The sequence below is a fragment of the Vulpes vulpes genome, chromosome 12 (assembly GCF_048418805.1).
Source record: "Vulpes vulpes isolate BD-2025 chromosome 12, VulVul3, whole genome shotgun sequence".
NCBI lineage: Eukaryota > Metazoa > Chordata > Mammalia > Carnivora > Canidae > Vulpes > Vulpes vulpes.
The window spans coordinates 156,838,696-156,861,629 of NC_132791.1; the positions used below are offsets into that span (position 1 = coordinate 156,838,696).

General features: G+C 58.9%; 1 protein-coding gene across 2 annotated transcripts in view; it reads left to right on the forward strand.

The window, feature by feature from the left end:
* The window catches only part of GLIS1 (GLIS family zinc finger 1), a 231,280-nt gene extending 213,590 nt beyond the window's left edge, over positions 1 to 17,690 (forward strand). For both annotated transcript variants that reach the window (XM_072730867.1, XM_072730868.1), the window contains 6 exons: positions 1,181 to 1,291; positions 4,934 to 5,066; positions 9,480 to 9,636; positions 14,389 to 14,567; positions 15,004 to 15,171; positions 17,162 to 17,690. In XM_072730867.1, coding sequence (XP_072586968.1) covers positions 1,181 to 1,291; positions 4,934 to 5,066; positions 9,480 to 9,636; positions 14,389 to 14,567; positions 15,004 to 15,171; positions 17,162 to 17,319 — 906 coding nt within the window. In that variant the 3' untranslated portion in view covers positions 17,320 to 17,690. The remainder of the gene's footprint in view (positions 1 to 1,180; positions 1,292 to 4,933; positions 5,067 to 9,479; positions 9,637 to 14,388; positions 14,568 to 15,003; positions 15,172 to 17,161) is intronic.
* Positions 17,691 to 22,934: the final 5,244 nt, after the last annotated feature.

The window sequence follows — 22,934 nt, forward strand, 5'->3', positions numbered from 1 at the left end:
TTAGGGATAGATTATTTCAAGCCCCAGCAGCAGCTGAAACTCCAAGCAGGGTCCTGTGGGAGACCTTACACGAGAGCTCAGAATTCAGCTAGAGTCAGTCCCTGGGACCTGAGACCAGTCAGAGGGACCATACACAACCCCCCCAACCCCACCTCGCCCCCAGCCCCCAAGGAAATGCTCCACCTGGTGGAGAAGGACATTCAAGGAACCCAGCAGTACAGGGTGCTCAGTGCTGCCCGCAGGAAGATGGAGGTAGGAAGGAGATTCCAGGAGGGCTGGGCAGGTGGGCGCACAGGGACAGGGGCAGGAAGACAGCTGGGAACTTTGGGGGCCGAGTCCCAGAGGGCCTTCAGTGCCGGGAGGTGGGCTGTGTCAGAGGGCACAAGGGAGCCATGGAGGGGATTTCAAAGGTGAGAGAATGGCTGGGGCTGTGAGAAAGGCCCTCTGGCTGTGGTGGGAAGGGAGATTGGAGGGCAGTATGAGGCTCAGGCAGGAACAGCAGAGGTATGAATTGGTTCTAGGTGTGCAGTGGGAGCCCCCCCAAGAGCAAGATTCACAAAGGGCACACACACACACACACACACACACACACACACACACACACACACGCTGCCGCCTCTCCAGGCCTGTGTCTGAGATCCAGCTCCCTCCCTGCCTCCAATTTCTCATGAACCCAAAGCAGTCTGGCATCTCTGAACCTGCTGTAAGGTGTGGTTAGTCACTCGTAGCCTGGGCCTGCCATACTGCAGCTTGGCCCTGTGCTGTCCCCTCTCTTCCCCATCCCTGCTTTCCTCCTCCTTCCCCCCTCCTCCTAGGAGCCACTGTGCTCCTTGTCCACCCGGTGGGCTCAAAGGCTGTGCTTTTCCCAGAGCCAGTGTCAGAACTGGGAAAACCCTTAGAATTTTGTCGGCCCCATTTTACAAGGGAGAAAAGAGACTCAGAGACGGGAGGTGACTTTCCTGAGATCCCTGAGGTCCCGGCATGAGAGGAGAATGGAGACACAGTCTCTCCTTCACTGTGAGGCCCAGGGGCAGGGCCGACTGGGTCAGACCCCTCCAGGCTGGGGACACAGGGGGAGGGATCTGGTGTGAGCCTGCAGCCTGCCCCCTCCCTACTGCGGATCACACAGTGCATGACCTCGGGCCTCCCTCACCCCACCTCCATCCCTCTGATGTTCCAGAAGCCCTACGCCTGTCAGATCCCTGGCTGCTCCAAGCGCTACACGGACCCCAGCTCCCTCCGCAAGCATGTGAAGGCCCATTCAGCCAAAGAGCAGCAGGTGCGTAAGAAGGTAAGACAGTCCCCATTCCAGGCCCAGCCCCCCCAGGCCTCCAGACACCTGTCCAGCAACAAACCAGGTCTCCGCATGCCTTGCATGCATCCACCCTTCTGCACACCTGAGGATGCTGCTGTCCATCATCCATGACCTGCCTCCCACCTGGCCGCCGAGTTCACTTCCTCACCTGCAGCCGGCCAGACATCTCTTCACCCCCAGACCATCCGCCAGCTTCTCTGTCACCCATCTGCCATCTCGCTGTGGCTCGCTCAGACCCAGTGTAGGCATCAAGGATAGAAAAATGGAAAACCATGTGCCCTCCTCCATTGGGGACCTGAAAGAGAGAGACACATAAAGAGATCATTCAGTAGAATATGATAAGTACAGCAAGAGTGGTGTGCAGAGGATAGTCAGGGGCGCAGAGGAGGGGGCCTTAGCCTCTCAGGGTGGGAGTGGGAGGGTCCACGGAAGAAATGACAGCTGTGACAGTGGAGCATGGTCATGTGTGCTCTGGAGCCAGCCTGCCTCTGGCCTCAGGCACGTCTCTCAGTGCCTTTGTTCTTCAAGTTCCTCAACTGTCACATGGGGGCAACAGAGGACTTACTTGAGAGCCTTGTCGCAAGGATTGCATGAGTAAATGTGCACTAAGGGTGTGGAACAGTACTTGGCCCAGAGTAAAAGCCCAGAGCAGAGATTGGCACATGCCGTCATCAAATCTTGAAGGGGTAAGCAGTGGGCAGGTGAAGATAGTAAGGAGAGGGTGTCCCAGGGAGTGACTGAAGCTGAAACAGTAGGCACCCTGCCTGTCCGAGGCCGAGCAGGCCTGCAAGGAGGAAAGGCAGCCTTCAGGGAGCAGACCTGACAGGCCCAGAACTCTACTTGAGGATGGTGGTGCCATTGGTGGGGGATGGGGTGGGGGATCTTAAGCAGAGAATGTCACTGTGAAGGATGGCTCTGGGGCCTTTGTGGGGAATGGGTTGGAGGGAATCCTGAGGCAGGGAGGCCGCTACTGGGGAGCAGGAGAGGCAATGGAGACTGGTGAGGGCAAAGTGGGACCAGATGGGGAGAGAAGGGGGGTGGCGGAAGAGTAGCAGAGGTGGACTTCGGTGGGGGGACAGTGGTGGGCCCCTTGACCAGGACAGAGGGTCTAAGAAAGAAGCAGGCTAGGCTTGCAGGAGAAAGCAGTGATTTCTGTTTTGGACAAAGGGGGTGTGAGCCACAGAGAGACCCAGGGAGCCCACCTTTGGGCCCAACCCACATCTCCAGAAGAACACTGGGGTGAGCTCTTGAGTGCAAGGGAGGGCAGGGGTGGGGGTGAAGAGCAACACCAGGGCCAATCCAGAGACATCAGCCTGACAGCAGAGTTTGCTCTGCAATATTTATGGTACACCTACTGTTTTCCCAGCGCTGTATTAAGAACTGTGGCTATGGCAGTGAGTAAAGCAGAGAAAGGTCCAGAGGCTGGAGAAAGCGGCCTGCTTTAGTCCCGTGGGGTGGGGGTGTACTCGATGGGTCTGGGACCAGCAGGCCTCAGCTGGAAAGACACGGTTGGGGGTCAGCCAAGCTGGAGGCTTCAGTCTTCATCCCACAAGCCCTAGGGAACCCCCCAGACACAGCAAAGCAGAAAAGGGACATGGTCAAGGCATGTACCTGAGCTGGCCAGTGGAAATAGCACATCCAGCACACCAGTCCTCACTCTGACGGAGGGAGGAGCCTGGACCCGGTGCTGAGCCTGGTGCTTCGAGTGCTGTATCTCATTCAGTATTCGCTCTAGTGAAGAGCTGGGCAGTTTTTAATCCCTCATCTTAGAGATGTGGAAACTGAGGCTCAGATCTGCCTTAGCAGATCTGCACAGAGTCATGCAGCGCAGGAGTGACAGAGCCGGGGCCCACCCCAGACCTGCCTGTCCCTGGGGCCTGAGTGGGGATGGGGAATGGCCCAGGCTCCATGCCAAGGAGGCTTTTCTCCCGAGCAGACTGGTGCCCAAGGACCAGAATCCTGCCCTGGTTTCCCAGGCCCCATGCTTGGCTCGCACGGAGCCCCAGGGACCTGGGGCCGCAGATCTGCAAACTTCCCAACCATAAGCGTCCATTAGGAGCCATCGGGGATGATGTATCTTTCTGGGTAAAGCGACCCTTGTATTATGACAGCTCCTTGGCAGCCCTGCTGCGTTTCAGAGAGAATTAGAAATGCTTTTCTTCCTTAATTCTCCTCTCCTGCTGCTCCTAATCCGATCGACATTGCGGTCTGCGAGAACATGCCTTGGCCCTCTTTTGCCAGAAACTGAATTTACATGGAAAGCAGCTGCTGGGGAAGGGAGCTGAGGGCCCGTCGGGAGGCTGGCTATGCCGTCCTCGAGCCAGGGTGCTGGCCCTCTGGCCTGGGAGGCTGGGAAAAGCCTGGGGGCCGACTCTCAGCTGCTGTGTAATGTGGGACAAGGTTCTTACCTTCTCTGGGCTGGTTGAGTCCCAGGTCAAATGAGAGTCTGGACAAGTCAGTGTTCAGTGCTTTGATAGTCTGGCTTTGGGATTACCCTGGGAGAGGGGGCCCTCCCCCTCCAGGTGCACACCAGCCTCATTGCCCCATGTAGCAAGGGCCTCAAGCAGCCCCTCCCTGTCCCTGTCTGGGGAGGTGAAGAATTTCTGGGGTACGGAGCTCATGTCTGCCTTTAGGACGGCTGAGGGTTGTTGGCCAAAGATTTGCTGCCCTAGGCTTGCTCTCAGCCAGCAACCTCAAGTCCGTATATGGATCCAGGGTGCCCACTGTCATATGTGGGACTCAGCCAGCTGGGGTCAGCCAGCCCTTCACATGGTGCCTACAACAAGCTCATTCGTACCTGTCGTCTTATACCACACACAGCAGACTGGGCTGGGGGGCGAGTATGGTGGCTCCTTACAGGCAGAGGGCAGCACGAGAGGTTAGGTTATTTGTTCAGGGTCACACAGGGAGTAAGAAGTGGGTTGGAATCTGAACCCAGATCTTCAGTCACTAGCCCTAGGCTATTTCCAGTGTGCCTTGTGCCAGGAAGAATGAAGGATGGAGGGAAGGCAAGAGGAAGGAAGGACACTTGCTGTGCACACAGTGTATTTTACTCCACGCATGAGTTCGCCATGGTGGCCACGAGACAGCTCCTTATGGAAGGCCCCAGCTGCTGCACTTGATACCCATCTGGGCCCGTGTGTGAGGCCGTGCCTCCTGTAGGCTACTCCCAGCCAAGAACGGAGTGTGGCAGGCCCTGCAGGGATACTGAGGCAAGACACCTGCCTGGGAGACAGAGTCCCCTGACTTCACCACACCTCGGCTCCCCAAGGACTCCTAATCTAGGATGCTTCCACCAACCTCCTTCCCTTGGAGTAGGACTTGGGGCTCGGCCAATGGCTCCCCCAGCCTGCCCCGCTCTCCGGTTTCCTCTCAGGCAGGCACTTCCCCTGATAAAATCTCTGCCTCTTCACTCTTGCCTTGGCATCTCCTTCTCAGCCCTGAACGAACCCAACATACACAGTTAGCTCCATTCTGCAGGTGAGGAGGCTGAGGTGTGGTGAGGTGAAGGGCCCTACTCTGGAGCCTCCATCCTTCCTGTCCTGCCCCTACGTGGAGGGTGGCCCATGGACAGGTGGTCTCACTCTAACATCGTCTCTCCATCTGCTTGCTCCTCAGCTGCACACAGGCCCCGATCCTGAGGCCGACGTCCTGACTGAGTGCTTGGCCCTGCAGCAGCTCCACGGGTCCACACAGCTGGCAGCCAGCGACAGGAAGGGGGGCCGCACCCTGGGCCAGGAGCTGCTCCCAGGTATGTGTGCAGAGAGGCAGGGCCTGGTGCACGGCCCTGCAGGAGACCACCAGGCTCTGTAGGCTCAGGGGCTGCGGGGGCACCGGCTCCTCTGGCATACGTTCCCTCAAGCTCCTCTGTGGCTCTATGGCCCATGGGAGGAAGCCCGGGGTCCCTTTAGCCTGGCCTTCGAGGCCTCAGGGGCCAGGGCATCCCTGGTGGCTGCCCACCCCAACCTTGGCACATCATACACAGTTCCCTGAATGCCTTGTCTCCAAGCCTCTCATATTTGCCTTGCTGGCCTCCTGACCCCAGCCCTTCCCTGAAGTAGCCCCTGCACTTCAACCTGACGTCCCACGTGCTCCCCCATCAGGGCTCCCCGCACCACCACACTTATTTCAGGGGAAAAAACCGAGCTCGGGCTCCTAGAGGGTGGACCACTGGACCATAATCACTTCCGTCTTACTAAATAAACTCTACGGCTCAGAGATGGAGCCTGGTGACCCCTGGGACCCTGCAGGCCCATCTAGCCAGACACTCAGAGCCTCTGGCCCCACTGAAGTAGCCTGTCTGTCCTCCCAGCAGCTGCTGCACAGGTCTCGGGCCCCAGCAGGATCCTCGCTGCGTGGCTGGCGGGCGGGGTGGCCTGCGGATGGATGCCAGCTGACAGGACTGCTGCTCTGCTGTCCCTGCCCCCCAAAGAAACCACAGTATCAGAGCAGAGAGCTCCTCCCACCCTCTGGGAGTTCTTGAATTACTCTAGCCATTTGAAACATTTTTTATTTTCTAATTTTTACTGCTCTTCCCTCAGCGTTGAAGTAGCAGCAAACTTAAAACAATGCCAAAGCACTTACCAAACAACCTCAGGAAGAGAAGGTGTTGATCCTTTCTCTGCATTGCCCTTCACAGGGGTCTGTACTCACACAGGTCCCCAATGGCAAGGACACCCCGGGAGGATGGGCCTGTGGAAAAGGGATCACACCCTCTCCCGTGGGCTGCTTCCCATGAGGTCAGAGCTGCTAAAACAGCCAGTGAGGGGAGACCCCAGGGATAAGGGGATGTGTTGAGGATTCTGCGGCTCAGCAAGAAAAAGGCTGTGCCCACTGTGCAGTGGCTGCCCTTGGGGCACAGGTCCTATAGGCCCATCGTCTTGACCCTGGGGGTACTTAAGATGGGGCAGGAGAAGGACTGACCTAAGGTCATATGGAGAAGTTAGCAGCAGATCCCGGCTGAAAGTCCCAGAGACCAGGCCGGGGCCTACCCCAGGGAGCAGTGCCGGGCCAGCAAGAGACATGTCTTGAGCACCGGCATGGGCTGGCCACTGAATCAGTGTCCTGTCATTCAGTCCCCTTGAGCCCATATGCTGCAGATGAGAAGCAAAGTCACTGAAGCAGCATCGTGGTTGGGAGGAGCCCGCCTGCCTGGGCTGCTCAGACAGCGAGCGAGAGCAGTCTTCCCTGCCTCAAGCCTCGGTTTTTCCCCCAGACCTGCTGTGACAACAAATGTGATCGCTTATATAAACCCAGTGTGACAGATAATTTTATCATTATTATCGTTGTTGTTGTTCATAGTGACTGAGAAGAGTAACTGTTTCCTCACCTGTCTCGTGATAATGCACGGCCCCCTCTTACTGAGTATGTGCCAGGAGCTGTTCTGGGGACAGTACGTGTAGGTTAACCAAGTCCTCACGTCATCCTCATAAAGTACATGCTCCTGTGCGCTTTCTTTTCCAGATGAGGAGACTGAATCCTGGAGAGGTGAAATACTTTTTTGCTGAGGTTCCATAGACAGTAAATGACAGAGGCCGGACTTGAACTTGGGCCGTGTGGCCGCAGGCCGTGCCCTTAAACAGCCTGCTGTCTTCCTGCTGTTGATGCCACACCTTGCTGTGGGGCACCTGCTGTGTACCAGACCGTGTGCTGGTCCCTGTCCTTGGGCTGCTTCCAGCACAGGCCAGCCTGGGAGTCCTGGATCCCTCTGGGCTTCCGCCACTAGGTTCTTCTGTAGGCCACACAGCAAGTGCTTGAGGCACATTTGGAAATACATGTTAGGGCCAGAGGTTCAGCGCTCATGGCTGATGATTGATGACACTGATTTACAGCCTCAAATGGTGCATTTTGGGGAGAGGCCAGCGGGCTCCCTGGTGTTCCCATCCCACTACCCCTCATGATGCGGTGACTCCCTCATTGCCATCCGCTCTCCGTCCGCATGCTCCGCATGTCTGCTTCACATACTCAGTGGCCCACCATGTGTCTGGCGTGGGGTGGACAGGGCAGGGCAAAGGGCAAGGGGAAATGGGACAAATTCAAGGAGTGTTAGGACAGAGGAGTCTGGAATAGAGACATGAGGGCAAGGGAGAGCTGCATCATGACACTGAATTTTCACTAACAGCAGGAAACTCCCAAGAGCTTGTCTCTCATCAGCTAGCTCCAGCTCTCTTCATAGGAAGCCCTCGGAAGTTATCCAGCAGGCTCCTTTAGCAGACCTGGGTAACATGATGGGCAGTGAAGACGTGAGAAGCACGAGGTCAGCGTGGCTGAGGGAGAGAGAGCAGGATTTATCAGGATTCTAGGCCTTTCTGGCTGTCAGGCCCCCAAATTGGTTCAAGATGGCAGGTAAAGAGGTGCTCAGGAGAGTGGTGAATGGAGCAAGCCATGAGCCCCCACCAAGCCAGGCTGTGTCCTCAGACATCCCATCTGGTGCCTTCCTGACCAAGCTGGGGAGGGGGGTGTGGTGAGGGAGGTGGCGGGTGGATGAGGGTGGGGGCTGCCCGTGGGAGCAGAAGTCCCCAAGGTGGGACAGGGTAAGGATGGGGCTGAGAGGCAGAAGGCCCCCAAGAGCCCCTTTGGAGCCCTGGGGTCTCACAGTCAGCCCATGGGAAAGCCTGGGCCATAGGCCCCTGCGTGGACATGTAGGGCAGCCTGAGCTGCAGCCCCCGCTATTTCCCAGGCCTGGCTCTACGTGGACTTCATTTTGGTATCACTTGGGAGGCACGATTAGCTGCAGTTGAGGCTTTGAGCTGGCCATCCATCCCTGCCTGGCCCTGCTCCATTCCTGGTAGCAGCTTCCTGAATTGCAGGACTGGACGGACTGGGATGGGCTAGCCTTGGAACCCCAGCCACCAGAGAATGTAAAAGTTCCTTCTTTACTCCATCCATGAAGAGAGTATGTGGTGTGCTCACATGGTCCTCGTGATACAGAGCATTGGGTCTGGATCCACGATGACGGGAGTGCTGTTCAAAGTGTAACAGCTGACCCAGGTGAGCTCTGACCAACCAGTGTGAACACTGCCTCAGTGGAGCACTGGGGTGGCCCTCAGGCCTGCAGAATCTTCCCAGGGTATCAACTCAATGAGTTAATTTTGAGGAAAATCCTGTCAACTTCTATTAAAATTCAAATAAATGTGGCCAGATTTAAAAAGGGAAACAAAATTGGTCCCATGTTTTTTTTCAGATAAACTAGAGAAGAATTTGCAACACCTGCTGTGTCCATCTGAGGCTGGAGTCCCAGAATAGGGATCAATTCTCTCATCTAATTGGGGTTCCTAGGCACAGGCATTTGGGAAGCACTGGCCTCAGACCCTCAGTTAGGCCCAGGGAGCAACACCTGACTATGACCTAATGTCCCCCATTTGATTCATCTCCCACCTACCTTAACAAGGGTAAGACCCTGGGGAGTCAAAGGTGATAAAAGGTGGCATCACCCTGCAGGGGTCTCCTAGAGATTTAGAATTGTAGATTAGAGTATGGCTGCCCCCTCTCCTCAATCAGGACCCTTGTGTAGTGTACAGCCTGTACAACCATCTGCGGCATCCCTTCTCATAGGTCTCCTAGGCCAGCCTGCCATCCAGCTAGCACAATCACTCTCTTTGGAACCCCTCACAGTGGACATCCAGGCTGTGTTTGCACACCTCTGGAGATGAGTAGCTCATTTCCTGCAAAGGCAGGACCTTACAGCAGCTCTCCTATGAGAAGTAGGCCGAGCCCTCAGTTTCTCTCAAGCTGCTCTCCATTCCAGGATCCCTGTCTGCTTCTGAGGCTACACAAAACAAGCCTCTTCTTTCCCAGAGCAGTCCCAGAGACGTGAGGCCGCACGCTCCATACAACCCCCCATCCCCAAACGTGCATGCATGCCCCGTGTGATCATGTGCATACATGTGCACACACATGCAGCCTGAGCATGAATGCTTCTGACAACCCCTGGTCAGTTCACCTCTGCTTCCAGGATAGGCCTCAGCCCTACACACAGCCCTGCAGCTGGGGCATAAACAGAGGGAGCATCTCCCTATTTGGGCTGCCGACCTTCTGTTAGTAGGACCTTGCTGGTTCCCCTTTGAGTCTTCTCTGTCCGTCAGCAGGCACACACTCCTGGGTTGCTCACAGCCACCTCTGGGGAGTGGCCGAAGCCCAGGGATACTCGTTTGCTTTCCTGCAGGTGTGTATCCTGGCTCCATCACCTCCCACAACGGGCTCGCATCAGGCATCCTGCCCCCCATGCACGATGTCCCTTCCAGGCACCACGCGCTGGATGCCACCACCAGTTCCCACCTCCATCTGTCCCCTCTACCCACGGCCGAGAGCACCAGGGATGGGTACGTACAACAAGCCAGTCCTCTGGGACAGTAAGCAGGCACCTGGATGGGAGGCAGATGAGGGCAGGCATCCTGCACACGCTATGATTGTTACTGATAATGAGAATAATGAGCATTTATGCAGCACTTACTGTGTACTGCACTCTGTACCAAACACCTTCTGTGCATAGTTTCACTGGCACCTCACAGCCACCCATCAGGTCGATGGTATTGGCACCTGGACTTCTGGATGCTTCACCTCCTACCTTCCTCCTGCCCCGTGAGGGCACCCAGGGAAGGCACTGTGCTGCCCACCCTCACCCCCCAACCCCCATTTTCTGGACTCCTATACTAGGCCTCCTTGGCAGCCTCACTCTGGGTTCTCTTAGGCCCATGCCATGTGTTTGGTGAGCAGACGGCCTGCTGCCCACTCCAGAGGTGTTCATCTGGCCCTCACCCCTGCTTCTGGCCATTGCAGCTGGGGTCGCTGCCCTGACTACTGGGGCTGTCCAGGGGCTGGTACTGCAGCATCACTGCAAGGAGGAGCGGCCTCTTCCTGTATTCAATGTGGTTCCCATTGTGGCCACTTAATTTGCTGGAAATGGTAAATGTGCTAATTGCTGGCCCCTGGTGTGGCCAAAATCTGTTTTCCTTGCAGATGGGCAGAGGAAGGTCACATGGCCCCACTGCCTGCCCTCCCTGCCACTTTCACTTACCGCTAGCAGGACTTGATCAGACTTGTCCCCCGAGGCCTGGCCTAAGGACCTTCCTCCTCCCCTGCCCTTCCTCCCCACGCCCCATGGCCTTAGCATTGGCCTGCCTGTGCCTGGGGCCAGCCTGGCTTCATCACCAGATTTGTTATTCAGGGCTCCTAACTCGGCTCCTTCTGCTACTCACTCAGCCGTTCACTCAGCACCCAGTTCTCAAGCCCCTGGTGTGGGCAGGCCCTGGGCCCAGAGCTGGAGCCACCAGTGACCCCAGCCCTCGAGAAGCTAGCCATGAGGAGGGGAGATAGACCCACAGGGACTGACCATGCGGGCCGGGTACTCTGAGGAAAGGAGCCGGAGGGGCTGTGGAAACCCAGAGGAGAATCCAGTGCAGTGGAAGACAGTGTCAGGGAAGGCTTCCTGGAGGTGGTGCTAGGCCAGGCCTCCAAAGTGAGATAGCAGTTGACTGAGTGGAGAGATTGGGAGAAGGAGCAGCGAGAGTGTAGACGTGGTGAGAGCTTGGTGGTTCTGGGAAACAGGCCCCTTCGTGTGGGGTGACGAGCTCAGGAGGGAGGTCACCAGGGCCAGATCACATGGCCTGTGGTGGACTGTATCCGAAGGGTGCTGAGCAGCGATGTGGTCAGTGTGGGAAGGACGGTGTGGCTGTGTTGTGGGGCTGGTGGCCAGGGACAGCATCGCATGTGGGTGGATGGCGGCCTGAGCCAGGGCTGGTGGGTGGGGAGGAGGACCACCAGGAGGCGTTAGTGCCATGGCATTAGCAGGCCTCAGGGAAACTCTCCCGGGTGGGGAGAGGAGGAGGCCCTGCGTAGGCAGAAGTGTCGTTCATGGAGCAGAGAAAGACTGCGGTGAGTGGGTGGAGAGCCACGAAGAGGCAGCCTGGGGGGCTGCAAAAGGCGACCAGAGAACCAGGCCTCCTTACCCTCAGTTTCCTCCTCTGTAGATTGGGTATTAAAGTATCCTCCTCTAGGATGGTGATGAGAAGCAGCCATGCCTGGCATTGTACGTGTCACCTGGTGCAGGTTCCATAGACACTAAGTCCCTGGACCCCTTCCACCCCCAACCCCCACCCGCCGGCTCAGGCCACCTGTTCACCCACCAGCCAGCCCAAAAATATCTCCAAGCAAACTAAAATAAACCACAGAGACCTTTCCCCGCTCAGGCCTGTGCACTCTGCTCCGCCTCATTCATCACCTGCCTGCCGCCTGCATAAGTGCCCGTCAAGAATTCCTGCAGCGAGAGGCAGAGTGATGACAAGACCAGGATGGCCCAGCCTGCCGTCCACCCGCCCGTGCCTGGGAGTGAGGGCTCGAGTCACCCCCACCGGCCAGGCACCCAGGCTCCTTCGGCGGGGCTGAGGGAGAGGAGGGCCCTCCAGCCTGACACCAGGCCCGGGCCCAGCTTGAATGGGTTTCTTTTTTCAGCCCCTGAGAAGAGGAGCAAGTTGGAGGGAAAGGCCTTCAGCCTCCCCTTCCTGCCAAAGTCAACAGGGAAGGCCACTCGCGGCTCCCCGGTGGTTTGCTGGGACGTTTAAATAGCTTGACAGAATTATCTGATTCACTCGAAAATATGCTAAGAGGGCCTGACTTCATGACCAAATTTATTTACCCTGGCTCAGAGAAGACGCCGAAAAGGGCGTTTTTTTTTTTCCCCCAGCCCCATACGAGGTCTGAAGCTCTCAGTCTGCCAAGCCAGTGAGGTTTTATATTAATTTTTATAGGTTCCAATTGAAGCAAAAATATTTGATTTAGGAATCATTTGCATGACTCAGAAGAGGAGCTCCAGATGATCTTTTTTCCTTTTAAAAGAGTTCAGGTAGAGCAGCGTAACCTCAGCCTCATGTCTGCTGCAGAGAGAGTCGTGTTCTGTTTAATTTCACTGGCTGTGAAGGTGGCAAATGTGAATTTATGGCAGGTTTGAGACAGGAAAAACAAACGTTGAGAATGCATGTCTCTCCCCCCACACACACACCCCTTAGATCTGGTTCTCCTTAATTCTGCAATGCTGTTAATCTCTGGGTTTTGTAGCTGAGCGATTAAGAAACCCATTTGTTAGTATTTATCAGCTGTTTGCCGTGTGCCAGGCCCAGTGCTGAGCACGGAGCGCCGGAGAGGTGGGGACCTGGCCCGTGGGGGGCTTCCAGGGGAGGGGACCGACGATGTCAGGGAGGAGCCGGGTGTGGGTGCCAGGAGGGGGTGGATGTAAGGCAGGTGGGCAGCACGCGGCAGGCCTACAGGAGGACCATCCGCCTTTCTGGCCGTGCTGCAGCCAAGCCTCAGCTGGAGAACTGGCTGTGAGGACACCCACCTTATGCTGGGCCCTCCACAGCCGATAGACACAGCGGTAAACCTTGTCCCGCCTACAGGTCCCGTGAGAGAAGCCTAAAGATATTAACGGTGATGCTAATGAGAAGCCCCAGAGCTTTGGTGTGGATTCTGTTCATTACCTTGAGGCCAAGGGGGTACCTCCCATGTGTTAGATGTCAGGCTGAGGACCGGGGATCCAGCATAGAGCCCCACCCCTCCTGCCTTCTGCCTCCCCACAGAGGTGGGGGTCCAGATATTGAATAAAGGCTGCACAGCAGGGGGGCAGAGACCGAAGGATGCCCAGGCTGGAGGGAGCAGAAGGGAGTCCTAACAGAGCCACAGACATGGAGCCCACCAGTCTCTCCCCAAATCTTTCTCTGTTTCAAGATAGTCTTGCTTCCCTCAGAGAAAGGCACTGATCTGTCCCCTTAACACATCGTATTTCAGAGGGTAAGCAAGGGTCGTAGTCCTGGCCTGAAGCAATCACTTGTAGCTGTGACACTGAACTTGTGGGGTGTGTTCACGCAGACAGTCCAACAGATCCACAAAGGCCAGCAAGAAGATGGACGTGCTGAACTCCCCCCGCCTCTCTGCAGTGTGCATGTGTGCTCTATAGGCTGTGAGCCTTCAGCCCGGCCCCCAGAGCCCCCAGATCCCCAGGGCCCCCAGGGCCAGGCTGGTTTCTGTGAGCAGACCCCAAAGGCTGAGGTGGCAGCACGAGGAAGGAACCTGGTCTGCATTGACATGCAGTCCAGTTAGACGACCTGCAGGGGCTCAGCTGAGTTCAGGGTAACTGCACAGCTCTCAGCTGCTGTGGCCTCAGTCCAGAACATGGGCTTCCAGGGAGCACAGGCTCAGGCCTGCACCCCCTCAGGCTCTGTATGAAGGGAGGTGGTGAGCCCCCCATCAGAGGAGGTATGCAAGTCCAGGGATGGAGACAGAAGGTCCCTGAAAGCACACTGTGCAAGGGAAGGAAGCCCAACTTAGACCTCAGTTTTCCTTCCCTACATCTTTATAATGATGTTGATGATCCATGGAGTGGCTAAGAATCTGACCTTAGGCGTTGGGTTCTTTGACTACTTTGATTTACTTAATTGTACCCTCATCCTAACCTGTGAGGCCAGGACTGCTGGGTGAGGCCCCTCTCTGAACCTTGGCGTTTTGAGACAGACCTGTGATCTGTGAGGTGAGGCAGAGGCTTCACAGGTGGTGACTGGTGGTGCCATGGGCCGTTCTGCTGAGGGGCTGCCAGGGCATCGGTGCTCCCATTCCTGGGCCAGAGCAGCGAGTGCAGGGGGCGGCAGGAGCCAGCGGGGGTGGCTGGTACTTTACCTGGGTCAGAAGAGGTCCCGTGTGCCAGAGGGAGAACACGGCAACCCCGGGCCCAGAGCGAGGCTCAGAGACATGAAGCATCTTTGTCCAAAGTCGTGCAGCCAGTGAGAGCAGATGGGGTTTAAACACGGTTCTGTCGACTTGAAGGTCCAGCTGATGGCCAGTCGTCAATACCACATAGAAGTTCTTTACTATTTCTTTGGCCTCTCAAGCTCAGAGGACATTCAGATTTCATTACAGTTTGAACACGATCAGAAGTAAAAGCATCCTCTTCTGTGTTGTCTTAAGTAAGAGCAGCTCAGGTAGTGAGCGCAGCGTCACTGGAGGGAAGCAAGCAAGCAGCCACCGTGCCTCTGGCCCCCACAGGCCCCAGGGCCTATCCTACTGATAACTGTCTCTGTTCTCTCCAGGTTGGGGCCCGGCCTCCTGTCACCCATGGTCAGCCCACTGAAGGGGCTCGGGCCACCACCACTGCCACCGTCCTCTCAGAGCCATTCCCCCGGGGGCCAGCCCTTCCCCACACTCCCTGGCAAGCCACCCTACCCGCCCTTCCAGAGCCCTCCCCCAGCACCTCTGCCCAGTCCACAAGGTGAGCTCAGGGCGGGGGCGGGGTGGTGCCCTCCACGTACACCCACCTACTCCTGCTGGGGTATCGGAGAGCAGAGGGAGGTGGGTGGGGACTCGGAATCACCAGGGAGCACTGAGCCAGGAGCCAGGTGACCCAGCACGCCTAGTGGGGGAGGGCACTTCCCGGGGGAGATTCCGTGCGGGGTGTGGAAGGGCTCTCCCAGCAGAGGGAACAGCGCTGGCAACTGGCGGGGTGCCTGGAGGAAGGTGAGCCAGCAGCACCTCCGGGGGGACGGGCCCCCCGCCATCCCTACCTGAGCAGCATCAGCCACGAATGCCTGCAGGCAGGTGGGCCGCGTGAGGCCGCTCTTCCCTGCACCGCCCAGTGCCAGGCAGAGCTGGGGAAGGGGCCCAGGGCCTCCCCCCGCGTTGACGCGGCCCGGCCACCCCTCCTGCAGGGCACCAGGGCACCTTCCACTCCGTCCAGAACCGCTTCCCCTATGGCGACTGCTACCGGACAGCCGAGCCGGCGGCGGGCGGGGACGGCCTGGCCGGGGAGGCCCACGGGTTCAACCCCCTGCGGCCCAACGGCTACCACAGCCTCGGTGTGCCTCTACCTGCCACAGGTAAGCCCCACTGCATGCCGCCCTTCCCTGACCCCCTGCCGAGGCCCACCCCTACCCCGGGAGCCTTGGGACAGCCTGGGGAGGTGGAGGCCTCCCTGCTTCACAGGAGGGGAAATGAGGCTCACGGAGGTCCCGGGCCCCCACAAAACTGGGATTTGCATCCTGCCTGCCTCGTCACATGGCCGATATGTGCCTGCCCTCTGGTGGGTCCCGAACACAGAGAAGAATCCGACTGGGAGCTTGTCAGTTGATGTTTCCCTTTAAATATTGAGCACCTACTGTGTGCCAGGCTCGGCTGCAGACCCTGGGGCCACAGCAGGGAAAGTGACAGAGCTGACCTCTGTCTACATATCTGGGAACCGGGGCCAGAGTGGTCAGACTGGGAAAGGACGGAGCCTGTGGGTTGTGCCTGTTCTTGGGCCATGTCCGTGTCCCCCAAGGGTCCGCGGTGAAGCCCCCGCTGCGAGGGAGGTGGCCAGTGGGAGCGGAGGGTGGCCCATAGCCCGGGGTGGGATCAGGCTTGGAGCAGCAGGTGGTGCCCATCAGAGTAGGGGTGTCACATGGGTGCGGCCAGACCCTGGACCCTCGGCGAGCTCCTAAGCCAAGCCCCCCACCTCCCACATCAGCCTCCAGGCCTGCGTCCAGCTAGGGCCAAAGGGCCTGGGCAGCATGGGGGCCACAGACAGAGGGGAGCCTGACGCTATCCCAGAGGCCTCTGGGGTGGCCGTGGCAGCGTGTGCTGCGGGGGTAGAGGTCTGGGAACGTAGGGACAGTGACAAGGCCATTGACAGGCACACCAAAACCTGCAGGTCTGTCCGCGTGTGGATCCGTGTGTTCTGTTCACACACGGCTGCCCTGTCTTTCTTCATACCCTGCAGTGCACGTCTGCGTGTGCCTGTGCACGGAATAGGGCCAGCACGGGTGGGTTCCAAGCAGGGAGAGCCCCCGTATTTAAGGAGCTCACAGGGCACATGTGCCCAGGTCTGCCCACGTGTGTGTGCATCACGCCTGTGCTGATGTTCATGCCCCATCATGTGCACCCACATGTTCCCTGTCCCCTATTCCCATCTGTACACACGTTGTGCTACCCTGAACCCATCCCCCGACCCCCTTCTGTGTGCACAGACTGTGTTCAAGCACTGCGTAAGGACATCTGTGGATGGACGCATGTCACATACATGTGTCACAGGCAGATGGGGACCCAATCTCAGGGTGTGTGTGGGTGTGTGTGCCCCATGTTTGCACACATACGGGTTGGTGTGTGCCAAGGCACTGGCCACCGTTCCCAGCACTGCCAGGTCTCACGCCCTCATCCTCCCTCTGCTCTGTCCAGCCCATGGCAGGACTTCTTGGTGGAGCAGCAGAAATAACTAACTCCGGGGGGCCAGAGTCAGCTTCCCTGCCCGTGCACCCCTTCTCCCCTGCTACCTGCTATCCCAGGTGGATCTGGGTTCGAATCCCAGTTATCCCACCAATGAGCAGGTGACCTTGGACAAGTGTCTTGGCCTGTGTGAGCCGGTCTTCTCAGCTGTAAAATGGGGTGATGACTCCTGCTTCTCGGAATTGCTGAGAAGCTTACGTGAGAGGCTTCGAGAGCCCTGAGAGCCCGGGGAATGCTGCTCTGTTTGGGGTTTCCTGTGTGTGGCCAGGTGAAGGAATGTGAAGGGGTGTGCAGGGGCTGGGTTCCCTCTGCCCCCACGAGGAGGAACCATGCTCACCCACCCCTTGCTTCCCCACGCTTTGCCCTGCCATCCGGCCCTGGCTGACAGGCTGCCCCGAGCCCGCCAGCTGTCTCCCACTGCCCTGGGGCCCTTGTGAGGGCCTGGTGCGTCTCCCCACTGCCAGCCCCCCTGCTGAGAGCAGGGGCTCAGAGCGGCCCTGCTGACCAGCGACCCTGGGCAGGAGGCTGCGGCTGGGGGGCTGGGAAAAGATGATGAGGCCTAGCCCCTGTGTCCTGCAGCCTGGACCCTGTTCCCCACTGTACCCACAGGCTACGAGGCCCTGGCCGATGCCCCGTGCCCCACGGCGCTGCCACCACAGCCATCCGAAGACATTGCATCCAGTGGCCCCGAGGACTGCAGCTTCTTCCCCAACGGGGCCTTTGACCACTGCCTGAGTCACATCCCGTCCATCTACACGGACACCTGAAGGAAGGCCTGCCCGCACCTGCCCGCCCTGCACCACAGACACTACCTTGCCCACTAGCCACCCATTCCCACCCTCCGTGCACCCAGCCTGAGCAACCGGGCCAAAGCTCCCCACAAACTCAGGGCACCAGGTCTGCAGCGGCTGCCCTGTGCTGGCCGGGAAGGATCGCCCAAGCCCGAGCTGGGTGCTCCGAGGTGCCTGCAGGATCCGTGACCTGCGACATTCTCTTGACTGTGTTTTCCTTTCCTCGCCCCAATGGTTTTGAAATCACAGACCTCGTGTATATAACATGTACAGAAGTTGTTTTCCATTCCCCTTCCAGTTTTATATTTTGGGTTTTACAAGAAAAACATTAAAAACTGGAAACAAGACGGGGGCCTGGTTCCGCCTATGAGTCAGCGTCGAGGCCGAGACCAGCAGCTCGGTGGAGGGGTGTGTCATGGAGCCGGGAGTGGGGGGGTGGGGGAGGGCTGGGAGGCCTGCACCACGTGCCGGTCCCAGGGCCACACCTCAATGCAGGTGAGCAGACCAAGGCTAGGTCTCAAATTGGGACCCAGATCACCTGGCCTAGACTTGCTGTCTGCACTGACTTCTCAGCTGGTGGAAGAACACGATTCCATCCGGCGCTGGCTTCAGGTCAACAGGGAAGGCCGTGGGAGGGAGGCAGGCCTTCCAGACACAGGAGCCCAAGCGGCCTCCTGATGGCAGGGCCCAGGCTCTGAGACCATCCCTGGGACGCACATCCCCACCCCACAGCCCAGGCAGGCTGGGAGGCGGGGAGGAAGCCAGTTCTGAAGGCGTGGAGCCCCACTGGGAGTTCCATCCTGCCCTGCCTGTCTCCCTCCCCATCATCCAGGCCTGTGCCGATGGCCTGGACAGGGTCCCACATCTCACTGTGTCAGCCTGAAGGTCACCAGGTAAAAAGTCCTCCAGGAAAACTTCTGCCTCAGCTCTGCTGCAGAAAAATGAAGCAAGGGAAGTCTTTTTACTGCAAACCTGTTGTGTGCTGGGCCCTCCTCCTCGGGCTGCTCTGTGGAGGAGCTTCCTGCCCCTGTTTAGGACAGGTGGAGCCGTCAGGATTCAAACCCAGCTCAAAGGAACGCCTCTTTGTCCCACATGGCTTGGGGCAGGTAGGCAAGGCAAGATGGAAAGATCCAATCGATCCCTTCTCTCTTTTTTTTTTAAAGATTTATTTATTTATTTTGGAGACAGAGAGCGGGGTGGGGGAGGGGCAGAGCAAGACTCTCCAGCAGGTTCTACACCGAGCGCAGAGCCTAACACGGGGCTCAACCCCACAACCCCAAGATCACAACCTGAGCTGAAACCAAGAGCGGGACGCTTAACCAACCACACCACCAGGCACCCCCATCCCTTCTTTATGGAGAAGAAAACAGGTTCAGAGAAGCCTCCAGCCAAGTGATGGAAGAACCAAGACTGCCACTTGTGTAGGTGCCCCGTCTGTCCCCTCAAGGGGAAGCCGTGAGTGCTGCTCTGTGTCCAAAGCCGACCTGCAGGGCCTGTGTCGGGGCTCCCTGCCCTCTGGCCCCAGCCACTGAGGAGCCCAGCATGGGAGGAAGGGGCAGAGCAAGAGCTCTCTGTGGGTGGGCGCTGTCCTCACTCAAGGCCCCGGCTCCAGCCACATGGCCGTCCACACTGCAGGTCACGGCAGCAGCCCCCGTCCCCTGTCTTCAGGCACAGGCTGGGGACTGGAAGTGCTCCCACCCTTAGGAAAGTCAGGGCACTGTACCATCCCTTGTTTGCCTGCCACCAGGGCCCACCCGACAGTTTCCCCATGTTACAGATGCAGAGACTGCGGGGCCCGGAAGGGAAGTCACCTGCCCACATGGCATAGCCGGCAGGTGGCAGGGCAGGGACTCAAACCTGGGGGTCAGGCTACAGAGCACGCACTGTCACTGGCTGTGCTTCCAGCCCTGGAGGACTGGCGGCAACCGGGCTCCCACCTCCTGCCCCCCGAGCAGGCCCAAGCCAGGCCCCTGGCAGGGACATTGTGGCCTGATGTCGCACCGCACATGGGCATCTGAGATGAGGACCCGGGCCTCCTGACGGCCAGGCGCCCCAGCCCCCTAGTCCCATCCTCCCCCGGCTTTCTGGAACTAATTAGGTCAGAGGCGCAGGGGAATCGGTACTGCCCATCCCTGTAAGCACGTCATCCACTCCAGATAAGCAGAGTTAAGCTGCACAATGAGCACATATTTCTGTTAATGAAGGGCTGAGCCTCGAGCAGGACACACAGGGAGCTGCCAGTTGGATCCCATTTAGTTTCTGAGCGAGGGAGATGGGAAGGCAAAGCCGAAGAGAAACAAAGGAGGAAGAAAAGACGGACAAGTAAGCGGGAGACGAAGGCAAAGGCGGCACCGTGGGGACTCAGTCACAGAGGCTTCGTCCTGCCCCTGAGCTGTGACCGTGACTGTCCCGTCCCTGCAGGCGAGGCCTTCCCGCCCGCACGCCCCAGGCCCCAGGCCAGTGCAGTGGGCACAGCAGAGGGCGGCCCTGCAGGACCCACTGAGACACTGGGCCCAGCTCCCTTCCTGGACACGCTTGCGTCGTCCCTGGTGTGGAAAACCCTGAGAACCGCGGCCCCTCTTGCGCCCTGGCCACGTGCCGGGAGCATGCTGCTGTCGCACGGCGGGGTGGTGACCAGCCACCCTCGCTCAGGCCTTCGGGTCAGGGGCCCGGTCAGCATCTCTTACCTGGGGAGGCCCTGGGGCATGAACCCTACGTGGGGCCCCGCAGGGTCTGTAGGGCAGGGGCCTCAGTCTGTCAAGAACCCCCCCCCCCCCCCCCCCGCCGCGAGGGGGACTGAGAAGACAGGCCTATGCCCGGGGCTGCCGGTGACCACACAGTCCCTCCAGCCCAGCCCCTCCGGGCAGCCCCTGCAGCCCTGCCCTTTGTCCAGCCCAGGCGGAGACTGGCCCACCTCCCACCCTGCCTTGTGCCTGTCTCTGTCGGGGCCCTCTGTCTCCTGTCTCCTGTCCCCCTGTCTGTCTTTCATCTCTTCCAGGCCCTCTGTCTCCCATCTTCCGTCCCTCGTCCTCCATCCCCCTGTATTTCATCCCCCTTTCCCCTGTCCTCTGTCCCCCTGCCCCCCTATCCTCCATCCCCCTTGCCCCTGTCCTCTGTCCCCCTGTCCCCTGTCCTTTCATTTCTTCCGGCCCTCTGTCTCCTGTCCTCCATCCCCCATCCCCCATCTTCCATTGTTCCCTGGCCCTGTCTGCTTTCCCTCACTGCCCTCCTGGCCCCCCAGCAGTCCTCTGCCCCTCCACCCACCCCCTCTGTCTCCCTGTCTCTGCAGAGCCCTTTGTTCCCCCATCTCTCTCCTTCCCCTCTTCCTCACTCCTTGTGTCTCATTTTTTCCTCATGTCTTTCCCTCACTCTCTTTAAACTGCGGGTCTCTCTTCTGTGCCCTGTTCTCCTTGCCTCGCCCCCTCTTCGCTGACTCTTCCCTCACTGCATAGGGCCCTAGTGACGGTGGGGAGAGGAGACCATAAAGGGGATCCCAGAGGGGTGACGGTGGGACTGGGCCTTGGGGCAGGGGCCTGTGGCCACTCGACCCCACCCTCAGCCACCTGCCAGGGTCTCTGGGGAGAGTGGATACCCAGATCCCCCTTCTGCCCTTCATGGGCACGGGGAGTCCCCATCCCTGGATCGGCCTGGACTCCCTCTGACTCCAGATTCTCTGGTACTGCTGGCCCTTGGGGTCCCCCAGGATCCAGACCATGAGAACAAGAGGCCCACGGGCTCCGCCCCCCTGCCTCCAGGGATGGAGAAACCCCGGGGACATGGAGACTGGGCCACCAGGCAAGGGGAAGCCAGGGGTGCCAGGCCCACTTTATCCCCCAGGACCCCCTGCCCCCAGTGTTGTGCAGGGAGCTGGAACCTCAGGAAGTAGGTCTGCTCCCCCCCTCAGTGCTGACTGCCCAGCACCCCCGCCCCCAACACACACGCAGCGGGCGCCCAGGGCCTGAGAGCCGGGCAGCTCAGGGCCGCGGCAGGCGATGCTCGGCTCCCGCCCGTCCCGCCCTCTTTTTCCAGAAGAGAAGACCCGTCCCGGGAGTGGGACACAGCCAAGCCTCTGGAGCAGGTCGGTGACCAGCAGTGGCCAGGCCTCAGGGTCCCAGGGGGCACTCTGCCCGCCACATCCCGTCGGTGCCCCGAGCACCTGCATGTCCCCTGCCCACGGCTCTGATAGAACCATGCAGCAGGCCCCCGCCAGGCACATGTGACCAGCCCATCCTGTGTCCACGGCTGAGGGCAGAGCTGGCCTTCTGGAGCAGGACTGTGGCCGCAGCCCCGGGCACCACCCCTCAACGCCCCCGCGGAGCGCCCCTTCTCCGCCGTCCACAGGGAACCGTAAGGCTTTTACGAGTCCCAGTTTATGTACTCGCCTGGCGTCAGGCCTGCCCGGGGCTTAGAGGTTCCTAAGCAATGGTGTCTCTGGAGGGAAACGCAGACGGGACGTGAACCAGGAAGGAAAGGCTGCCGCTGCGGAGCCAAAAGGCTTTAGTTTGTTTCCAGGGGCCCCCCGGGCCTCGGTGCCCCAGACCCTGCAGAAGGCCCGCCAAGGGGCCGGTGAGGAGTTGGGCCTCCCCACCAAGGAGCTGTGCCCTGTGTCTGCAGGACGGTGGGGCTCCTGGGCTCCCACAAGGCCAGGAGCATGGGCCACGGTGTTGGGTTTGGTCGGAGCAAGGGGAGGCAGCCAGGTTTCAGTGGGGACAGTGGGGGTGTGGAGGGGATGGACACAGGCTTTGCCTCCCGTTGAAAATGTTGGAGCCAGAAGACAGGCCCACTGTACCGTTCTCTGGAGCTGCTTGTAGGATTCTCTGTACTTTATGGTATGTTTGACATTTTCCAAAAAAAAAGACTGACCCAGGCCCAGAGTGGCCAGACTGGGATTGCCTTGCTCACCTGGCAGCCTCGTTGGGTACAAAGGAGGCAGATTCAGACACGGCCCTGGAGGAAGGTCTGGGGCTTCACCATTACTGTGGGACTATCAGGTCAGAGCAGGAGCCACGCTGGAGACCTTGTGTCCCCAGGACCCAGCACAGGGCCTGGCACACCGTTGGCTCTTCAGATGAACTTGCCAGTGACGGATAAATGTCCGTGCAGAACAAGGGCCAGGACACATCACACCTGAGGGTGGTGCAGGTGCTGGAGGTATATGCCTCAGAGTACAGGAGACTCGGGGGGACTTGGAGCATGATCCCACAGCTCTGCAGAGTGCCCTGGAGACAGGATTCTGACTATAGTGGGAGACCCCCAGGCAGGCTGGGGCCCTAGAGGGTGGGGTTGGAGGCAAATCTCAGATTTCTAAAAGCAGAAGCCCTCTAAAGCAGAATGGACTGCTCTGAGGATGAAGTGAGCTCCCCGCCCCAAGGTGTATGCAAGCAAAGGTGGGCAGGCAGCTATGAACCGTCCTGTCCCTGAATCAAGGGCCGGACTGCACAACTTTCAGAGGCTTCTCGGGCCCAACCTGAGATGGCAGCTGTCTCCTGCCTGCCCAGTCGGTAGCGGGGGCCGCCACCCCAACATCATGCCTGAGGCTGGCCTTGGGACAGTGTGTGTCCAGGTGATCAACTGCGCAGCCGCAGGGAAAG